Here is an 18,315-nt window from a genome sequence, read left to right on the forward strand (position 1 = left end):
CCAAAGTGCATGACTTCACACTTTACATTATTTTATAATGGAGGGAGCAGCGTGCGGTGGCCCGGCCCAGAAATCGGCACAGTCCCGGCCTGCAAGACCAGCAGCAGGCCGGGGCCATTGGAGGGAGCAGCATGCACTGGCCCGGCTCAGAAATCGACACAGTCCCGGCCTGCCGGGGCCATTGGAGGGAGCAGCATGCACTGGCCCGGCCCAGAAATCGGCGCAGTCACGGCCTGCAAGACCATCAGCAGGCCGGGGCCATTAGAGGGAGCAGCGTGCGGCGGCATACCACTGCAGGGAGCAGCACGTGTTGCTGCAGGAGGGCGACGACTGTGAAGTCAGGTCGCTGACTGCAGTGCAGGCAGGCACAGTAGGAGGGGCGAAGGAGCGGCAAGAGTCCATAGAGGAAAGTGACCGGGGCCCAGGAGAGGCGGGAGTCTGGGACCCTGAAGAGCCCAGGAGCAGCACGGCCAGCCCACACTGCGATATGTGTGCTCGCTCGGTTTATGCAGCAGAGCTGGTCTTTAGTTAGTCTTGGGTAACCCTTGCCACTGGACCTCAAGAACGTGGGGTGGCGGGTGTGCAATGGGCACCACACGTTAAAAAAAATCCAAGCACAGGCATCTTCCACCCTTCACGATGTAGTTCGGGACCTGGAATATTAGGTCCTTCATTGAAACACCTGTGAACTCATCCCTTTTTGGCGTGGAAGCAAGTCATCCTCGACACGAGGGACTGCCTATGATGATGATGACATTATACTCCATCCGCCAAATTTTTGCCCACTTACTTAGCCTGTCTATGTCCTTTTGCAAGCTTTTTGTGTCCTCACACATTGCTTTTCCTCCCATCTTTGTATCATCAGCAAACTTGATTACGTTATACTCGGTCCTTTCTTCCAAGTCGTTAATATAGATTGTAAATAGTTGGGGTCCCAGCACTGATCCCTGCGCCACCGCACTGGTTACTGATTGCCAAACCGAGAATGAACCATTTATCCCGATTCTCTGTTCTCTGTTAGTTAGCCAATCCTCTATCCATGCTAATATGTTACCCCCAACCCCGTGAACTTTTATCTTGTGCAGTAACCTTTTATGTGACACCTTGTCAAATGCCTTCTGGAAATCCAAATACACTACATCCACTGGTTCCCCTTTATCCACCCTGTTCGTTACATCCTCAAAGAACTCCAGCAAGTTTGTCAAACATAACTTCCCCTTCATAAATCCATGCTGACTCTGCATGACTGAATTATATTTTTCCAAATGTCCTGCTACTGCTTCTTTAATAATGGACTCCAGCATTTTCCCAACCACAGATGTTAGGCTAATTGGTCTATAGTTTCCTGCTTTTTGTCTGCCTCCTTTTTTAAATAGGGGTGTTACATTTGCAGTTTTCCAATCTGCTGGGACCTCCCCAGAATCCAGGGAATTTTGGTAGATTACAATCAGTGCATCCACTATTCCTGCCGCTACTTCTCTTAAGACCCTAGGATGCAAGCCATCAGCCAGCGTGACATTTGGAAAAGCATGACTCAATCAAGCAAGGATCCATGTGTGCTTTTTAAACAACTTTCTCAACTTGCCCTGCCACCTTCAATGATATGTGTAAGTGAACCCCCAGGTCTCTCTGTCCCTGCACCCACTTTAAAATTGTAGCTTCAGTTTATAGTTCTTCCCTTCATTCTCCCTCCTAAAATGCAGCACTTCAGTCTTCTGTGTGTTATATTTCATCCAAGTGTATCTGCCAACCAGAGGTCTCTGCCTCCTGCCCACTCAGAGATATCTGTACACTGACTGGTGTCTCTCAGTCCCTCACCCTCAGGGAGATATCTGTACACTGACTGGTGTCTCTCAGTCCCTCACCCTCAGGGAGATATCTGTACACTGACTGGTGTCCCTCAGTCCCTCTCTCAGGGAGATATCTGCACACTGACTGGTGTCTCTCAGTCTCTCTCTCTCTCAGGGAGATATCTGTACACTGACTGGTGTCTCTCAGGGAGATATCTGCACACTGACTGGTGTCTCTCAGTCTCTCTCTCTCTCAGGGAGATATCTGTACACTGACTGGTGTCTCTCAGTCCCTCTCCCTCAGGGAGATATCTGTATACTGACTGGTGTCTCAGTCCCTCTCTCTCAGAGATATCTGTACACTGACTGATGTCTCTCAGTCCCTCTCCCTCAGGGTGATATTTGTACACTGACTCTCAGCCCATGACTAAACCATGGGAATGTTGAAATGTGCGCCCTCACCGTCGGAATTGAGGACAAAGGTTTCCTTGGTTTTCCAGCTGTCGAACATATCCCACAATTTCACTGTCTTATCCCATGATGCACTGGCCAGGAGCGACTGTGATGGGCTAAAGCTCAGGCTGCTGACTGGCCCCTCATGTCCAGCCAGAACCTGAAAAGCAATGGTTTAAACATAGTGAGTTTACTGAGCTGCACATCATGGGCAACATGTCCCAAGTAAACATCCAGCTTGTAGCACTCAAATACACCCGATCTTCAGCTCCCGCCCGCCCTCCCCCCCCCCCCCCCATCCGCCAGGTTCCCCCCCTCCCTACATGCCCAGCGCTCCCTCTCCTGCGCATCCCTCCCCCCCATGCCCAGCGCACCCACCTCCCCGTGCCCAGCGTCTCCCTCCATCCTCCCGTGCCCAGCATGCCTGCGCTCCCACCGCGCCCAGCGACCCCCTGCCCCCCGGCGTGCCCAGCACCCTCCTCCCCCCGTGCCCAGCGACCCCCTCCCACCATGCACAGCACCCCCCGTTCCCCCAGTGCATCCCCCTCCCCGTGCCCAGCGTACCCCCCTCCCGCTGTGCCCAGCGCCCCCTCCCTCCCCATGCCCAGCATGCCTGCCCTCCCACCATGCCCAGCGACCCCCTGCGTGCCCGCCCTCCCCGTGCCCAGCACCCTCCTCCCCCCGTGCTCAGCGCTCCCCTACCCCCGTGCCCAGCACCCCCCCCCCCACCCCCTGTTCAGCACCGTGAAGATGGGTGTTCACCAGTACACGGCAGCCACCGATCGATTCCATACTTACATCGAGTAAGCGCCCGGTTTGCATCGACCACACGAATACTTCGAAGGAATCCTGTGATCCGGCGCATACGATCTCCCCACTCGAATCCAGAGCCAAGCAGAAGAACTGAGTGGGTCGTGGAGACGTGAACGTGCGGAAATTCCGATACCTGTGACCAGACAGGAAGAAAGTTTGTTAGACTAATAGAGGTTCTGCTGAAAGAGTTTGAGCAGCTAGGGACTAAATTGAAAAGCAGAACCACAAAGGTTATAATCTCTGCATTATTACCTGAGCCACGAGCAAATTGGAATAGGGTCAATCGAATCAGGGAGATGAATGCGTGGGTCAGAGGTTGGTGTGGGAGAAGTGGGTTTCGATTCGTGGGGCACTGGCACCAATACTCGGGAAAGAGAGAGCTGTTCCGTGGGGACGGACTACACCTGAACTATGCTGGGACCAGAGTTCTAGCGAACCGAATAACTAGGGAGGTAGACAGGGCTTTAAACTAAAAAAAGCGGGGGGGGGGGAGCAGAGGGGGTCCCAGTGTAGAGAAATCTAGAATGCTAAAGAGAAAAGGAAGCAATGCAGGAAGGTGATTGCGGTCAGGATAATCAGATTATGTCAGGAAGGGACAGAGCATACAAACAAAAGAGTGCACTAAGAAAAAATAGTGATGACAAATAGGGCTATAGTACAAAATAATGTTAAGATGTCTAATAATGTTAAAAAGACAAATCTAAAGGCACTGTTTCTGAATGCACGAAGCATCTGTAATAAGGTAGATGAATTAACAGCGCAAATTGATGTAAACGGATATGATATAGTTGCAATTACGGAGACATGGTTGCAGGGTGACCAGGGTTGGGAACTGAATATCCAAGGATATTTAATATTTAGGAAGGACAGGCAAACAGGAAAAGGGGGTGGTGTGACGTTGTTAGTAAAGGATGAAATCAGAGCAATAGTGAGAAAGGATATTGGCTCAGAAAATCAAGATGTAGAATCAGTCTGGGTGGAGATAAGGAGCACCAAGGGGCAGAAAACATTGGTGGGAGTTGTCTATAGGCCTCCAAACAGTAGCGGTAATGTAGGGGATGGCATCAAACAGGAAATTAAGAGATACATGTAGCAAGGATACTACAGTAATTGTAAGTAACTTTAATCTACATATAGACTGGCCAAACCAAATTAGTAATAATACTGTGGAGGATGAATTCCTGGAGTGTGTACGAGATGTTTTTTTAGACCAGTATGTTGAGGAGCCTACTAGGGAACAGACTATCCTAGATTGGGTATTGTGTAATGAGAAGGGGTTAATTAACAGTCTTGTTGTATGGGGTCCTTCAGGGAAGAGACCATAACATGACTGAATTTCTTATTAAGATGGAAAGTGAAGTAGTCCAATCCGAAACTAGGGTCCTAAATCTAAACAAAGGAAACTCCGAAGGTATGAGGAATGAATTGGCTATGATAGATTGGGAAGATTCATTAAAAGGCATGACGGTGGATAGGCAATGGCTAATATTTAAGGAATGAATGCATGAATTGCAACAGTTATACATTCCTTTCTGGTGCAAAAACACAAAAGGAAAAGTGGCCCAACCATGGCTAACAAAAGAAATTAAGGATAGTATGAGATTCAAAGAGGAGTTGTACAAAGTTGCCAGAAAAAGTAGCAAGCCTGAGGATTGGGAGCAGTTTAGAATTCAGCAAAAAAGGACCACGAGATTGATTAAGAGGGTAGAAATAGAGCATGAGAGTAAACTTGCAAGAAACATAAAAACCGACTGCAGAAGTTTCTACAAGTATGTAAAAAGAAAACGATTAGTGAAGACAAATGTAGGTCCTTTACAGACAAACAGAAGAATTTGTAATGGGGAACAAGGAAATGGCAGAACAATTAAATAAATACTTCGGTTCTGTCTTTACGGAAGAGGACACAGATAACGACCCAGAAATGCGAGGGAATCGAGGGTCGAGTGAGCAATAGGAATTAAAGGAAATGATTTGGTAAGAAAATAGTGCTGGAGAAACTAATGGGACTGAAGGCCGATAAATCCCCAGGGCCTGATGATCTACATCCCAGAGTACTAAAACAGGTAGCCATGGAAATAGTAGATGCATTGGTTGTCATCTTCCAAAATTCTAGATTATGGAACAGTTCCTGCAGATTGGAGGGTGGCAAATGTAACCCCACTATTTTAAAAAGGAGGGAGAGAGAAAACAGGGAACTACAGACCGGTTAGCCTAACATCAGTAGTAGGGAAAATGTTGGAGTCTATTATAAAGGATGTGATAACGGCACACTTAGATAATGTCAACGGGATTAAACAAAGTCAACATCGATTTATGAAAGGAAAATCATGTTTGATAAACCTAATGGAGTTTTTTGAGGATGTGACTGATAGAATAGATAAGGGAAAACCAGTGGATGTAGTGTATTTGGATTTTCAGAAGGCCTTTGATAAAGTCCCACGTAAGAGGTTAGTGTGCAAAATTAAAGCACATATGATTGGGGGTAATGTATTGGCATGGATTGAAAATTGTTTAACTGACAGGATACAGAGAGAAGTAATAAATGGGTCTTTTTCGGGGTGGTGGGCAGTGACTAGTGGGGTACCACAGGGATCAGTGCTTGGGCCCCAGCTATTCACAATATATGTAAAATAATTTGGATGAGGGAACCAAATGTAATATTTCCAAATTTGCTGATGACACAAAACTAGGTGGGATTGTGAGTGGTGAGGAGGTTGCAAAGACGCTGCAAGGCGATTTAGATAGGTTGAGTGAGTGAGGGGGCAAACACATGGCAGATGCAGTATAATGTGGATAAATGTGAAGTTATCCACTTTGGTAGGAAAAACATAAGGACGAAGTATTATTTAAATGGTGATGGCTTGGGAAGTGTCGATGTACAGAGGGACCTGGGTGTCCTTGTACATAGAAACATAGAAAATAGGTGCAGGAGTAGGCCATTCGGCCCTTCTAGCCTGCACCACCATTCAATGAGTTCATGGCTGAACATTCAACTTCAGTACCCCATTCCTGCTTTCTCGCCATACCCCTTGATTCCCCTAGTAGTAAGGACCTCATCTAACTCCTTTTTGAATATATTTAGTGAATTGGCCTCAACAACTTTCTGTGGTAGAGAATTCCACAGGTTCACCACTCTCTGGGTGAAGAAGTTCCTCCGCATCTCGGTCCTAAATGGCTTACCCCTTATCCTTAGACTGTGACCTCTGGTTCTGGACTTCCCCAACATTGGGAACATTCTTCCTGCATCTAACCTGTCTAACCCCGTCAGAATTTTAAATGTTTCTATGAGGTCCCCTCTCATTCTTCTGAACTCCAGTGAATACAAGCCCAGTTGATCCAGTCTTTCTTGATAGGTCAGTCCCGCCATCCCGGGAATCAGTCTGGTGAACCTTCGCTGCACTCCCTCAATAGCAAGAATGTCCTTCCTCAGGTTAGGAGACCAAAACTGTACACAATACTCCAGGTGTGGCCTCACCAATGCCCTGTACAACTGTAGCAACACCTCCCTGCCCCTGTACTCAAATCCTCTTGCTATGAAGGCCAACATGCCATTTGCTTTTTTAACCGCCTGCTGCACCTGCATGCCAACCTTCAATGACTGATGTACCATGACACCCAGGTCTCTTTGCACCTCCCCTTTTCCTAATCTGTCACCATTCAGATAATAGTCTGTCTCTCTGTTTTTACCACCAAAGTGGATAACCTCACATTTATCCACATTATACTTCATCTGCCATGGATTTGCCCACTCACCTAACCTATCCAAGTCGCTCTGCAGCCTCACAGCATCCTCCTCGTAGCTCACACTGCCACCCAACTTAGTGTCATCCGCAAATTTGGAGATACTACATTTAATCCCCTCATCTAAATCATTAATGTACAGTGTAAACAGCTGGGGCCCCAGCACAGAACCTTGCGGTACCCCACTAGTCACTGCCTGCCATTCTGAAAAGTACCCATTTACTCCTACTCTTTGCTTCCTGTCTGACAACCAGTTCTCAATCCATGTCAGTACACTACCCCCAATCCCATGTGCTCTAACTTTGCACATCAATCTCTTGTGTGGGACCTTGTCGAACGCCTTCTGAAAGTCCAAATATACCACATCAACTGGTTCTCCCTTATCCACTCTACTGGAAACATCCTCAAAAAATTCCAGAAGATTTGTCAAGCATGATTTCCCTTTCACAAATCCATGCTGACTTGGACCTATCATGTCACCTCTTTCCAAATGCACTGCTATGACATCCTTAATAATTGATTCCATCATTTTACCCACTACCGATGTCAGGCTGACCGGTCTATAATTCCGTTTTCTCTCTCCCTCCTTTTTTAAAAAGTGGGGTTACATTGGCTACCCTCCACTCCATAGGAACTGATCCAGAGTCAATGGAATGTTGGAAAATGACTGTCAACGCATCCACTATTTCCAAGGCCACCTCCTTAAGTACTCTGGGATGCAGTCCATCAGGCCCTGGGGATTTATCGGCCTTCAATCCCATCAATTTCCCCAACACAATTTCCCGGCTAATAAGGATTTCCCTCAGTTCCTCCTCCTTACTAGACCCCCCGACCCCTTTTATAACCGGAAGGTTGTTCGTGTCCTCCTTCGTGAATACCGAACCAAAGTACTTGTTCAATTGGTCCGCCATTTCTTTGTTCCCAGTTATGACTTCCCCTGATTCTGACTGCAGGGGACCTACGTTTGTCTTTACTAACCTTTTTCTCTTTACATATCTATAGAAACTTTTGCAATCCGTCTTAATGTTCCCTGCAAGCTTCTTCTCATACTCCATTTTCCCTGCCCTAATCAAACCCTTTGTCCTCCTGTGCTGAGTTCTAAATTTCTCCCAGTCCCCAGGTTCGCTGCTACTTCTGGCCAATTTGTATGCCACTTCCTTGGCTTTAATACTATCCCTGATTTCCCTTGATAGCCACGGTTGAGCCACCTTCCCTCTTTTATTTCTATGCCAGACAGGAATGTACAATTGTTGTAGTTCATCCATGCGGTCTCTAAATGTCTGCCATTGCCCATCTACAGTCAACCCCTTAAGTATCATTCGCCAATCCATCCCAGCCAATTCACGCCTCATACCTTCAAAGTTAGCATTCTTTAAGTTCTGGACCATGGTCTCTGAATTAACTGTTTCATTCTCCATCCCAATGCAGAATTCCACCATATTATGGTCACTCTTCCCCAAGGGGCCTCGCACAACCTTCAATGACTGATGTACCATCATTAAAAGCAAACATGCAGGTGCAGCAAGCAGTTAGGAAGGCAAATGGTATGTTGGCCTTCATTGCAAGAGGATTTGGGTACAGGAGCAAGGATGTCTTACTACAGTTAAACAGGACCTTGGTGAGACCGCACCTGGAGTATTGTGTGCAGTTTTGGTCACCTTACCTAAGAAAGGATATACTTGCTATTGAGGGAGTGCAGCGAAGGTTCACCAGACCGATTCCTGGGATGGCAGGAGAGATTGGGTCGACTCGGCCTGTATTCACTAGAGTTTAGAAGAATGAGAGGGGATCTCATTGAAATGTATAAAATTCTGGCTGGGTTGGATAGACTGGATGCGGGGAGGATGTTTCCCCTGGCTGGGAAGTCAAGAACAAGGGGTCACAGTCTCAGGATACGGGGTAGGAAATTTAGGACCGAGAGGAGGAGAAATGTTCAGAGGGTGGTGAACCTGTGAAATTCTCTACCACAGAAGGCTGTGGAGGCCAAGTCAATGAATATATTTAAGAGGGAGATAGATAGATTCATAGAAACAAAATGCAACAAGGGGTATGGGGAAAAAGCAGGAATATGGTGTTGAGATAGAGGATTAGCCATGATCATATTGAATGGCGGTGCAGACTCGAAGGACCCAATGGCCTACTACTGCTCCTATTTTCTATGTTTCTATGTAAACAGGATTCACCCCGAACACCAAGAACCCCAGAAACTCTGCAACCACCCACTTCCAAAACACACACCCACCCGATACACAATACACCGAGACCTCCATAGACCCACCCAATACACCGGGACCCCCATAGGCCCACCCAATACACCGGGACCCCCAATACAGCCACCCAATACACCGGTACCCCCATAGACCCACCCAATACACTGGGACCCCCTATACACCCACCCAATACACCGGGACCCCCAATACACCGGGACCCCCATACACCCACCCAATACACCGGGACCCCAAAACACAAACCCACCCAATGCACCCGCAACCCCCCCCCCCCCCCTCCAAAAACACCAACACTATTGTAAGTACGGTACTTTAGTGATTGTTGTACTGAACAGGCAACCCAGAGTTCAAACCGCTCCATGGCAAGTTGTGAAACACAATTACTGAAATTTTTTTTTTATCCCTCATGGGATGTGGGCACCGCCAGTAAGGCCGGCATTTATTGCCCATCCCCAATTGCCCTTGGGAAGGTGGTGGTGAGCCGCCTTGTGACGTTACGGAGGGAGTGCCAGAATATTGATCCAGTGACGATGAAGGAACGGCGATATATTTCCAAGTCAGGGTGATGTGTGACTTGAGGGGAACGTGGAGGTGGTGGTGCAGTGCATCTTGTAATTGGTACACACTGCAGCCACGGTGCGCCGGTGGTGGAGGGAGTGAATGTTTAAGGTGGTGGGTGGGGTGCCAATCAAGTGGGCTGCTTTGTCCTGGATGGTGTCGAGCTTCTTGAGTGTTGTTGGAGCTGCACTCATCCAGGCAAGTGGAGAGTATTCCATCACACTCCTGACTTGTGCCTTGTAGACGGTGGAAAGGCTTTGGGAAGTCAGGAGGTGAGACACTAGCCGCAGAATACCCAGCCTCTGACCTACTCTTGTTGCCACAGTATTTATGTGGCTGCTCCAGTTAAGTTTCTGGTCAATGGTGACCCCCCCCAGGATGTTGATGCTAATGCCGTTGAATGTCAAGGGGCGGTGGTTAGACTCTCTTGTTGGAGATGGTCATTGCCTGGCAGGTGTGTGGCGTGAATGTTACTTGCCACTTATCAGCCCAAGCCTGAATGTTGTCCAGGTCTTGCTGCATGTGGGCATGGACTGCTCTATTATCTGAGGAGTTGCAATTGGAACTGACTACATGAACCACATGGATGAGACACACAAACAGAAGGGAGTTGAGGCAGAGCCAAATCCACTCACCTGTGAAGGTCAAACGCCCGCACCGTGCCGTCCAGGGAAGCACTGACCACGACAAAACCAGTGGAGTTGAAGGTAACCGCGGTAACACTGCTGGTGTGTTCAATAAACGTCACGATGCAGAAACCGCTGCTCGTGTTCCAAACCTTCACCTAATGAAAGGGCAGAGAGCATGGATCAGTCACACGGTACCAGCCCTGTCTTACAGCACTCGGACTCAGGGGACCGGCCTCTGGACAGGAGACAGCCACAGTCCATGAGGCTAACAAATAGCTTTTCAACCCCACCCACGTTCTCCCCATATCCCCCAACCCCATCTACCCACCTTCTCCCCATATCCCCCAACCCCACCTACCCACCTTCTCCCCGTATCCCCCACCTCCCCATATCCCCAACCACCTTCTCCCCATATCCCCAACCCCACCCACCTTCTCCCCATATCCCCCAACCCCACCTTCTCCCTATATCCCCCAACCCCACCACCTCCCCATATCCCCCAACCCCACCTTCTCCCCATATCCCCCAACCCCACCTACCGCCATGTGTGACATTGGCACTAACTGACATTATAGACAGATTAAGTGAAGAGCAGCAATAACAAAGCAATACACAATGAATAAACTTATGGCCGAGAGAGAGTACCAAGCAGCCGTGACTGCTGCCCGAAGTCCCGGTCCTGGCTTCACCAGTCCCGATTGCTTCTGACGCACTCTCTGATAAATAGGCTGAGAAACACTTTCCACAAAATGCCAGGGACCGAGAGGATTTAATGAACTGTTTGTAAACTCAGTGAGAAGCTGCAAGCGAAACTCCATTGGAACCAATGCCACATTGATGCTTGTATTTGAATGGAGTGACACAAGAACATAAGAAATAGGAGCAGGAGTAGGCCAAATGGCCCCTCGAGCCTGCTCCGCCATTTTATGCAATCATGGCTGATCTGATCATGGGCTCAGCTCCACTTCCCTGCCCGTTCCCCATAACTCCTTATCCCTTTCCCTCCCTTGGGAAACTAGCAAAGGCGAGATGAGTGTCAGGGACTCACCTTCCCGTCGTCTCCCCCTGTGACGATGTATTGAGCATCTGGGGAGTAGGACAGTGTCACCATGTTGTTGAAGTGCCCTTGCTGTTTGAGCACGTACGACTCACTCTGCCACTCCCACACCAAAAGCTGGCCCAGACCTGAAACACACAGCAAATGTCACAGCCCTAATACACCCTCGGGCCGACGCTGCAACCAACAGGCACAAACCACCAGCCCAAGAAATCATTCCCGCTCAATCACCACCTTCTCACCATGTACTCAGCCCCAGTCAGCCAGCCACCCTCCATCATATCCCTGAACTCCACCTTCTCACTATGCTCCTCAATCCCTTCCTTCTCCAAACTCCTTACATGTGTTATCGCCTCCCAAATCCGCGCCCGCCATTCCCGCAACTCCATGTTTGAATCCCTCCAATCAGGTTTCCGCCCCTGCCACAGTACCGAAACGGCTCTCATCAAAGTCACAAATGACATCCTTTGTGACTGTGACAAAGGCAAACTCTCCCTCCTCGTCCTTCTCGACCTGTCTGCAGCCTTTGACACAGTTGGCCACTCCATCCTCCTCCAACGCCTCTCCACCACCGTCCAGCTGGGTGGGACTGCACTCGCCTGGTTCCATTCTTATCTCTCTAATCGTAGCCAGAGAATCACCAACACCTACTCTTCCCACCCCCGCATCGTTACCTCTGGTGTCCCCCAAGGATCTATCCTTGGCCCCTCCTATTTCTCAATTACATGCTGCCCCTTGGTGACATCATCCGAAAACACCGTCAAGTTTCCACATGTACGTTGAGACACCCAGCTCTACCTCACCACCACTTCTCTCGCCCCCGCCACAGTCCAATTTGCCTCACTGCTTATAGTTGACCTCCAGTACTGGACGAGCAGAAATTTCTTTCAATTAACTATTTAGGAAGACCGAAGCCATTATTTTCGGTCCCTGTTACAAACTCTGGTCCCTAGCCACCAACTCCATCCTTCTGTCTGAGGCTGAACCAGACTGTTCGCAACCTCGGTGTTATAATTGACTCTGAATTGAGCTTCTGACCACATATCTGCACCATCACTAGAACCACCTAATTCCACCTCCGTAACATCGCTCGACCCCTATACATATCAGGAAAGGATGGACAGACTGGATCTCTTTTCTCTTGAAAAAAAAGGCTGAGGGGTGACCTAATAGAGATCTTTAAAATTATGAAAGGTCTTGATGGAGTGGATACAGAGAATGTTTCCACTTGTGGGGAAGAGCATAACTAGAGGACATCAATACAAGATAGTCACCCAGAAATCCAATGGGGAATTCAGAAGAAACTTCTTTACCCAGAGAGCGGTGAGAATGTGGAACTCGCTGCCACAGGGAGTGGTTGAAGCGAATAGTATCGATGCATTTAAGGGGAGGCTAGACAAGCATATGAGGGAGAAGGGAATAGAGGGTTATGCTGACAGAGTTAGATGAGGAAAGACGGGAGGAGGTTCAAGTGGAGCATGGACTGGTTGGGCCGAATGGCCTGTTTCTGTGCCGTATAGCCCATGTAATCCTATTCTCATCCACCATTGGCGGCCGTACCTTCAGCTGTAAAGCCCTAAATTCTGGAATCCCTGCCTAAACTCTCCACCTCTCTTTCCTCCTTTAAGACGCTCCTTAAGAACATAAGAAATAGGAGGAGTCGGCCACCTGGCCCCTCGAGCCTGCTCCGCCATTCAATAAGATCATGGCTGATCTGATCTTGGCTTCAACTCCACTTCCCTGCCTGCTCCCCATAACCCTCGACTCCCTTATCGCTCAAAAATCTGTCGATCTCCACCTTAAATATATTCAATGACCCAGCCTCCACAGCTCTCTGGGACAGAGAATTCCACAGATTTACAACCCTCAGAGAAGAAATTCCTCCTTAAGACCTACCTCTCTGACCAAGCCTTTGCTCACCTGTCCTAATATCTCTTTATGGGGCTTGGTGTCAAATTTTGCCTCACAAAAATCGATCAATCTCAGTTTAGATTCCCACTGCTCTGTGTGTGAAGAAGTGCTTCCTGGCTTCAGCCCTGAACGGTCTGGCTCCAATTTTAAGCTTACGCCCCCTTGTTCTGGACGCCCCAACCCTCTATAGTTTCTCCCTATCTAATTCTTGAATCATCTTATTCACCTCGATGTGATTACTGACCTCAGTAGCGTGGACAGAATGTAAGCAACACTCTCACCTGCACACCCAAATGCGATCCAGTCCCCGGAGTTATTAATGGAAATGGACTCGATCCGCTGGTCTGAAATACTAGAGAAGACAATGGGGAGTGAGGAGCAGGCACACTGCCGGACGCTGGAGGTACAATCCCTCGCTGACCCTCAGTACCAGGATCTCCCCCGGCCCCAGGGTGGGGGAATTGCTACACCCACCCCCTGCAGGCCATTTCAACCTGCCCACAGGCACACCCACTGGGGTAATTAATGCCTCCCCACCCCTGTCGTGATCTCAACCCCTCCACACATCACCCGTCCTCCCCACCATCGGCCTTACCTGAGGGAGTGGATGAGGCTGAATTCTGGCAGCTCGTGCAGGTGAAATACCCCCGAAGCAAAGCCGGTGACCAGGAGGTGGGATTTCTTGTGGTAGGCCGCAGCGGTCAGATCATTGAACTCCTTCTCTTTATTGAAGAAATGCCTTCAAAAAAAGGATTGGAGAATACTGAGGCATAAATCAGAGAGAGAGAGACAGGAGTCAGCGAGACTGACGGCAGGGGGAGGGAGCGAGGGAGCGAGAGCAAGGGAGAGAGGGACAGAGGGAGAGAGCGAGCGAAAGAGTGAGAGAGAAAAGAGAGACAGACAGAGACAGAGAGAGAAAAAGAGTGTGAGAGACAGAGAGAGAGGGGGGGCGGGGGAAAGAGACAGTCGGGGGGGGGAAGAGACACAGTCGGGGGGGGCGGGGGGAGGAAAGAGACAGTGGGGGTGGGGGGAGGGAAAGAGACAGTGGGGGTGGGGGGGAGAGTCAGTGGGGGTGGGGGGGGGAAGAGACAGTGGGGGGGGGGAGGGAGAGACAGTGGGGGGGGGGGGAAGAGACAGTGGGGGGGGGGAAGAAGAGACAGTGGGGGGGGGGAAGAAGAGACAGTGGGGGGGGGGGAGAAGAGACAGTGGGGGGGGGGGGGAAGAGACAGTTGGGGGGGGGGGGGGAAGAGACAGTTGGGGGGGGGGGGGAAGAGACAGTTGGGGGGGGGGAAGAGACAGTTGGGGGGGGGGGAAGAGACAGTTGGGGGGGGGGGGGGAAGAGACAGTGGGGGGGGGGGGAAGAGACAGTGGGGGGGGGGGAAGAGACAGTGGGGGGGGGGAAGAGACAGTGGGGGGGGGGGAAGAGACAGTGGGGGGGGGGGAAGAGACAGTGGGGGGGGGGAAGAGACAGTGGGGGGGGGGAAGAGACAGTGGGGGGGGGGAAGAGACAGTGGGGGGGGGGAAGAGACAGTGGGGGGGGGGGAAGAGACAGTGGGGGGGGGGGAAGAGACAGTGGGGGGGGGGAAGAGACAGTGGGGGGGGGGGAAGAGACAGTGGGGGGGGGGAAGAGACAGTGGGGGGGGGGAAGAGACAGTGGGGGGGGGGAAGAGACAGTGGGGGGGGGGGAAGAGACAGTGGGGGGGGGGAAGAGACAGTGGGGGGGGGGGAAGAGACAGTGGGGGGGGGGGGAAGAGACAGTGGGGGGGGGGGGAAGAGACAGTGGGGGGGGGGGGAAGAGACAGTGGGGGGGGGGGGGAAGAGACAGTGGGGGGGGGGGGGGATGAGACAGTGGGGGGGGGGGGAAGAGACAGTGGGGGGGGGGAAGAGACAGTGGGGGGGGGGAAGAGACAGTGGGGGGGGGGGGAAGAGACAGTGGGGGGGGGGGGAAGAGACAGTGGGGGGGGGGGGAAGAGACAGTGGGGGGGGGGGGGAAGAGACAGTGGGGGGGGGGAAGAGACAGGGGGGGGGGGAAGAGACAGTGGGGGGGGGGAAGAGACAGTGGGGGGGGGGGGAAGAGACAGTGGGGGGGGGGGGGAAGAGACAGTGGGGGGGGGGGGGAAGAGACAGTGGGGGGGGGGGGGAAGAGACAGTGGGGGGGGGGGGGAAGAGACAGTGGGGGGGGGGGAAGAGACAGTGGGGGGGGGGGGAAGAGACAGTGGGGGGGGGGGGAAGAGACAGTGGGGGGGGGGGAAGAGACAGTGGGGGGGGGGGGGGGGGAAGAGACAGTGGGGGGGGGGGGAAGAGACAGTGGGGGGGGGGGGGGGGGAAGAGACAGTGGGGGGGGGGGGGGAGAGACAGACAGAGAGGGAGGGACAGGAGAGAGAGAGACAGCAAGGGAGAGAGAGAGAGGCTCGACTCACGGTGTGCATCATTCCTTACTTTCCAACACGTGAATATTTCACTCTCCCGACCCTCTGCTGCTCAGATTCAGTTTTCCCACGAATCACGTCGGCAGTCTGACCCCCGAATTCTTGACTTTGATCCGTGTCCGTGTTGGGCTTGTGCTTCGGGAGCCTGGGCTGGAGATCCTCGGGTTCCGTATCGCACTGCCACACACACAGAGTCGCATCCTGACTCAGCGTGTAGATCTGCAGTAACAAACATCACATTTGGAACCATGGACCCCAGCGCAAACTCCCCCACATATCGTCCGCTGCACGGTCAGCAACAGCAAAGTTCGAGCCCAACAAGTTCCTTCTCCCCTACGCCGGCCACTCAGGCAACTGTGGCTTCCCTGGTTGGGGGAGGGCGGAACGAGAGCGGCAGAGGGTCCGTAGTGTGCGGGAGAGCACAGGTGGGGGGGGGGGGGGGGGGGGGGGGTGAGCACAGTGGAGGTGGCGGGAGCGATGTTGTGGGTAGGGGCATGGGTGTGTGTGTGGGGGGGGGGGCGGGGAGAGAGGAGTGTGTGGGGGGGGTGCGGCGTTGGGGGTGCTGGCGGCGGTGTTTAGGGGGAAGGGGAGAAGAGCGTGGGTGGGGGCAGTGTTGGGGGGGGGAGCGTGGGTGGGGGCAGTGTTGGGGGGGGGAGCGTGGGTGGGGGCAGTGTTGGGGGGGCAGGTGGCAGTGTTGTGTTGAGGGGGCGGGGGGAAGGAGCGTGGTGCGGAGTTTGGGGGAGGGGAGCGTGTGGGGAGGGGGGGGGGGGGGGGACTATGTTTGGGGGGCAGGGGGGGCACAGGGGGATTCACAGCTACTTACGTCCAGACTCTTCTCTTCAAAGAAGCAGGCGACGATGGAGTCTTTGTGCCCCCCCAGGTTGTAGTAGATCAGGTTGGCCCAGCGCTCGGCTCCGAACACCCAGGTACTGCTATCCTTGCTGCCCACCGCAAAACACCTGAGACACACAACACACAGTCACAACACACACCACTGTGTCAGTGAAACAGCATCACTGAGAAAATAACAGACCAAACACTTCCCTGTAACACAACACTGACTCCTTTAGCGAGAGCACTCCTCTCTCAGTCAGAAGGCCATGCGTTCAAGCCCCACTCCAGGGACTTGAGCTCAAAAATCGAGGCTGACCCTCCCAGAGCAGCACTGAAGGAGCGGCGCACTGTCAGAGGGGCAGTACCGAGGGAGCGCCGCACTGTCGGAGGGGCAGTACCGAGGGAGCGCCGCACTGTCGGAGGGGCAGTACCGAGGGAGCGCCGCACTGTCGGAGGGGCAGTACCGAGGGAGCGCCGCACTGTCGGAGGGGCAGTACTGAGGGAGCGCCGCACTGCACTGTTGGAGGGGCAGTACTGAGGGAGCACTGCACTGTCGAGGGGGCAGTACTGAAGGAGCTGCGCACTGTCGGAGGGGCAGTACCGAGGGAGCACCGCACTGTCGGAGGGGCAGTACCGAGGGAGCACCGCACTGTTGGAGGGGCAGTACCGAGGGAGCACCACCGAGGGAGCACCGCACTGTCGGAGGGGCAGTACCGAGGGAGCACCGCACTGTCGGAGGGGCAGTACTGAGGGAGCGCCGCACTGTCGGAGGGGCAGTACTGAGGGAATGCTGCACTGCACTGTCGGAGGGGCAGTACTGAGGGAGCACTGCACTGTCGAGGGGGCAGTACTGAGGGAGCGCCGCACTGTCGAGGGGGCAGTACTGAAGGAGCTGCGCACTGTCGGAGGGGCAGTACCGAGGGAGCACCGCACTGTCGGAGGGGCAGTACCGAGGGAGCACCGCACTGTTGGAGGGGCAGTACCGAGGGAGCACCGCACTGTCAGAGGGGCAGTACCGAGGGAGCACCGCACTGTCGAGGGGGCAGTACTGAGGGAGCGCCGCACTGTCGGAGGTGCCGACTTTCTGATGGGTTGTTAAACCGAGACTGCATCCTGAGATGGACATAAAAGATCCCACAGCACTATTCCGAAGAAGAGCAGTGGAGTTCTCCCCGGTGTCCCTGGGGCCAATATTTATCCCTCGACCATCATTAAAAAACAAGTGATCTGGTCATCATCACATTGCTGTTTGTCGGAGCTTGCTGTGCGCTAATGGGCTGCCGTGTTTCCCACATTACAACAGTGACTACACTGTGCAGCGCTTTGGGTCCCGAGGGCGTATTACTAAAGGGAGATGGTTCTTACTTTGAATCATCGGTCCAGTCGATACAGGTCGTCTCATCGTAGGGTCCGAAATAGCTTTTGTCGAGAACGAAGGGATTAAATTCCCGGGTCTTGCCGGGAGCGTGGTACATCAAGACCACATTGTCCTTAGTGACGACAAACCTCCTGTTAAAACAACAAGCAATCAGACCACAGGCACCAACTTGGGCAGTGCAAGGTTAATAGGCGCAAGAGACCGGGGAAGATGATGTTCATTCTCGGGATCTGGGAGTTGGGGGCAAGGCCAGCATTTATTGCCCATCCCCAATTGCAACAACCATCTTCCTTTGTGCTAGGTATGACCCCAGCCAGTGGAGAGTTTCCCCCCCCGATTCCCATTGACCAGTTTTACTCAGGCTCCTTGGTGCCACACATGGTCAAATGCTGCCTTGATGTCGAGGGCAGTCACTCTCGCCTCACCTCTGGAATCCAGCTCTTTTGTCCATGTTTGGAGCAAGACTATAATGAGGTCTGGAGCAGAGTGGTCCT

General features: G+C 52.2%; 1 protein-coding gene across 1 annotated transcript in view; it reads right to left on the reverse strand.

The window, feature by feature from the left end:
* Positions 1 to 18,315, reverse strand: part of pwp2h (PWP2 small subunit processome component) — a 34,747-nt gene that overhangs the window by 13,221 nt on the left and 3,211 nt on the right. Inside the window, exons 5-13 of the mRNA XM_070873104.1 lie at positions 17,809 to 17,952; positions 16,433 to 16,568; positions 15,620 to 15,828; positions 13,776 to 13,919; positions 13,462 to 13,532; positions 11,261 to 11,397; positions 10,219 to 10,367; positions 3,042 to 3,189; positions 2,253 to 2,403 (exon numbers count right to left, since the gene is read on the reverse strand). Of these exons, the coding sequence (XP_070729205.1) occupies positions 2,253 to 2,403; positions 3,042 to 3,189; positions 10,219 to 10,367; positions 11,261 to 11,397; positions 13,462 to 13,532; positions 13,776 to 13,919; positions 15,620 to 15,828; positions 16,433 to 16,568; positions 17,809 to 17,952 (1,289 nt within the window). The remainder of the gene's footprint in view (positions 1 to 2,252; positions 2,404 to 3,041; positions 3,190 to 10,218; positions 10,368 to 11,260; positions 11,398 to 13,461; positions 13,533 to 13,775; positions 13,920 to 15,619; positions 15,829 to 16,432; positions 16,569 to 17,808; positions 17,953 to 18,315) is intronic.

Source organism: Pristiophorus japonicus, unplaced genomic scaffold (genome assembly GCF_044704955.1).
Source record: "Pristiophorus japonicus isolate sPriJap1 unplaced genomic scaffold, sPriJap1.hap1 HAP1_SCAFFOLD_417, whole genome shotgun sequence".
NCBI classification, from domain to species: domain Eukaryota; kingdom Metazoa; phylum Chordata; class Chondrichthyes; family Pristiophoridae; genus Pristiophorus; species Pristiophorus japonicus.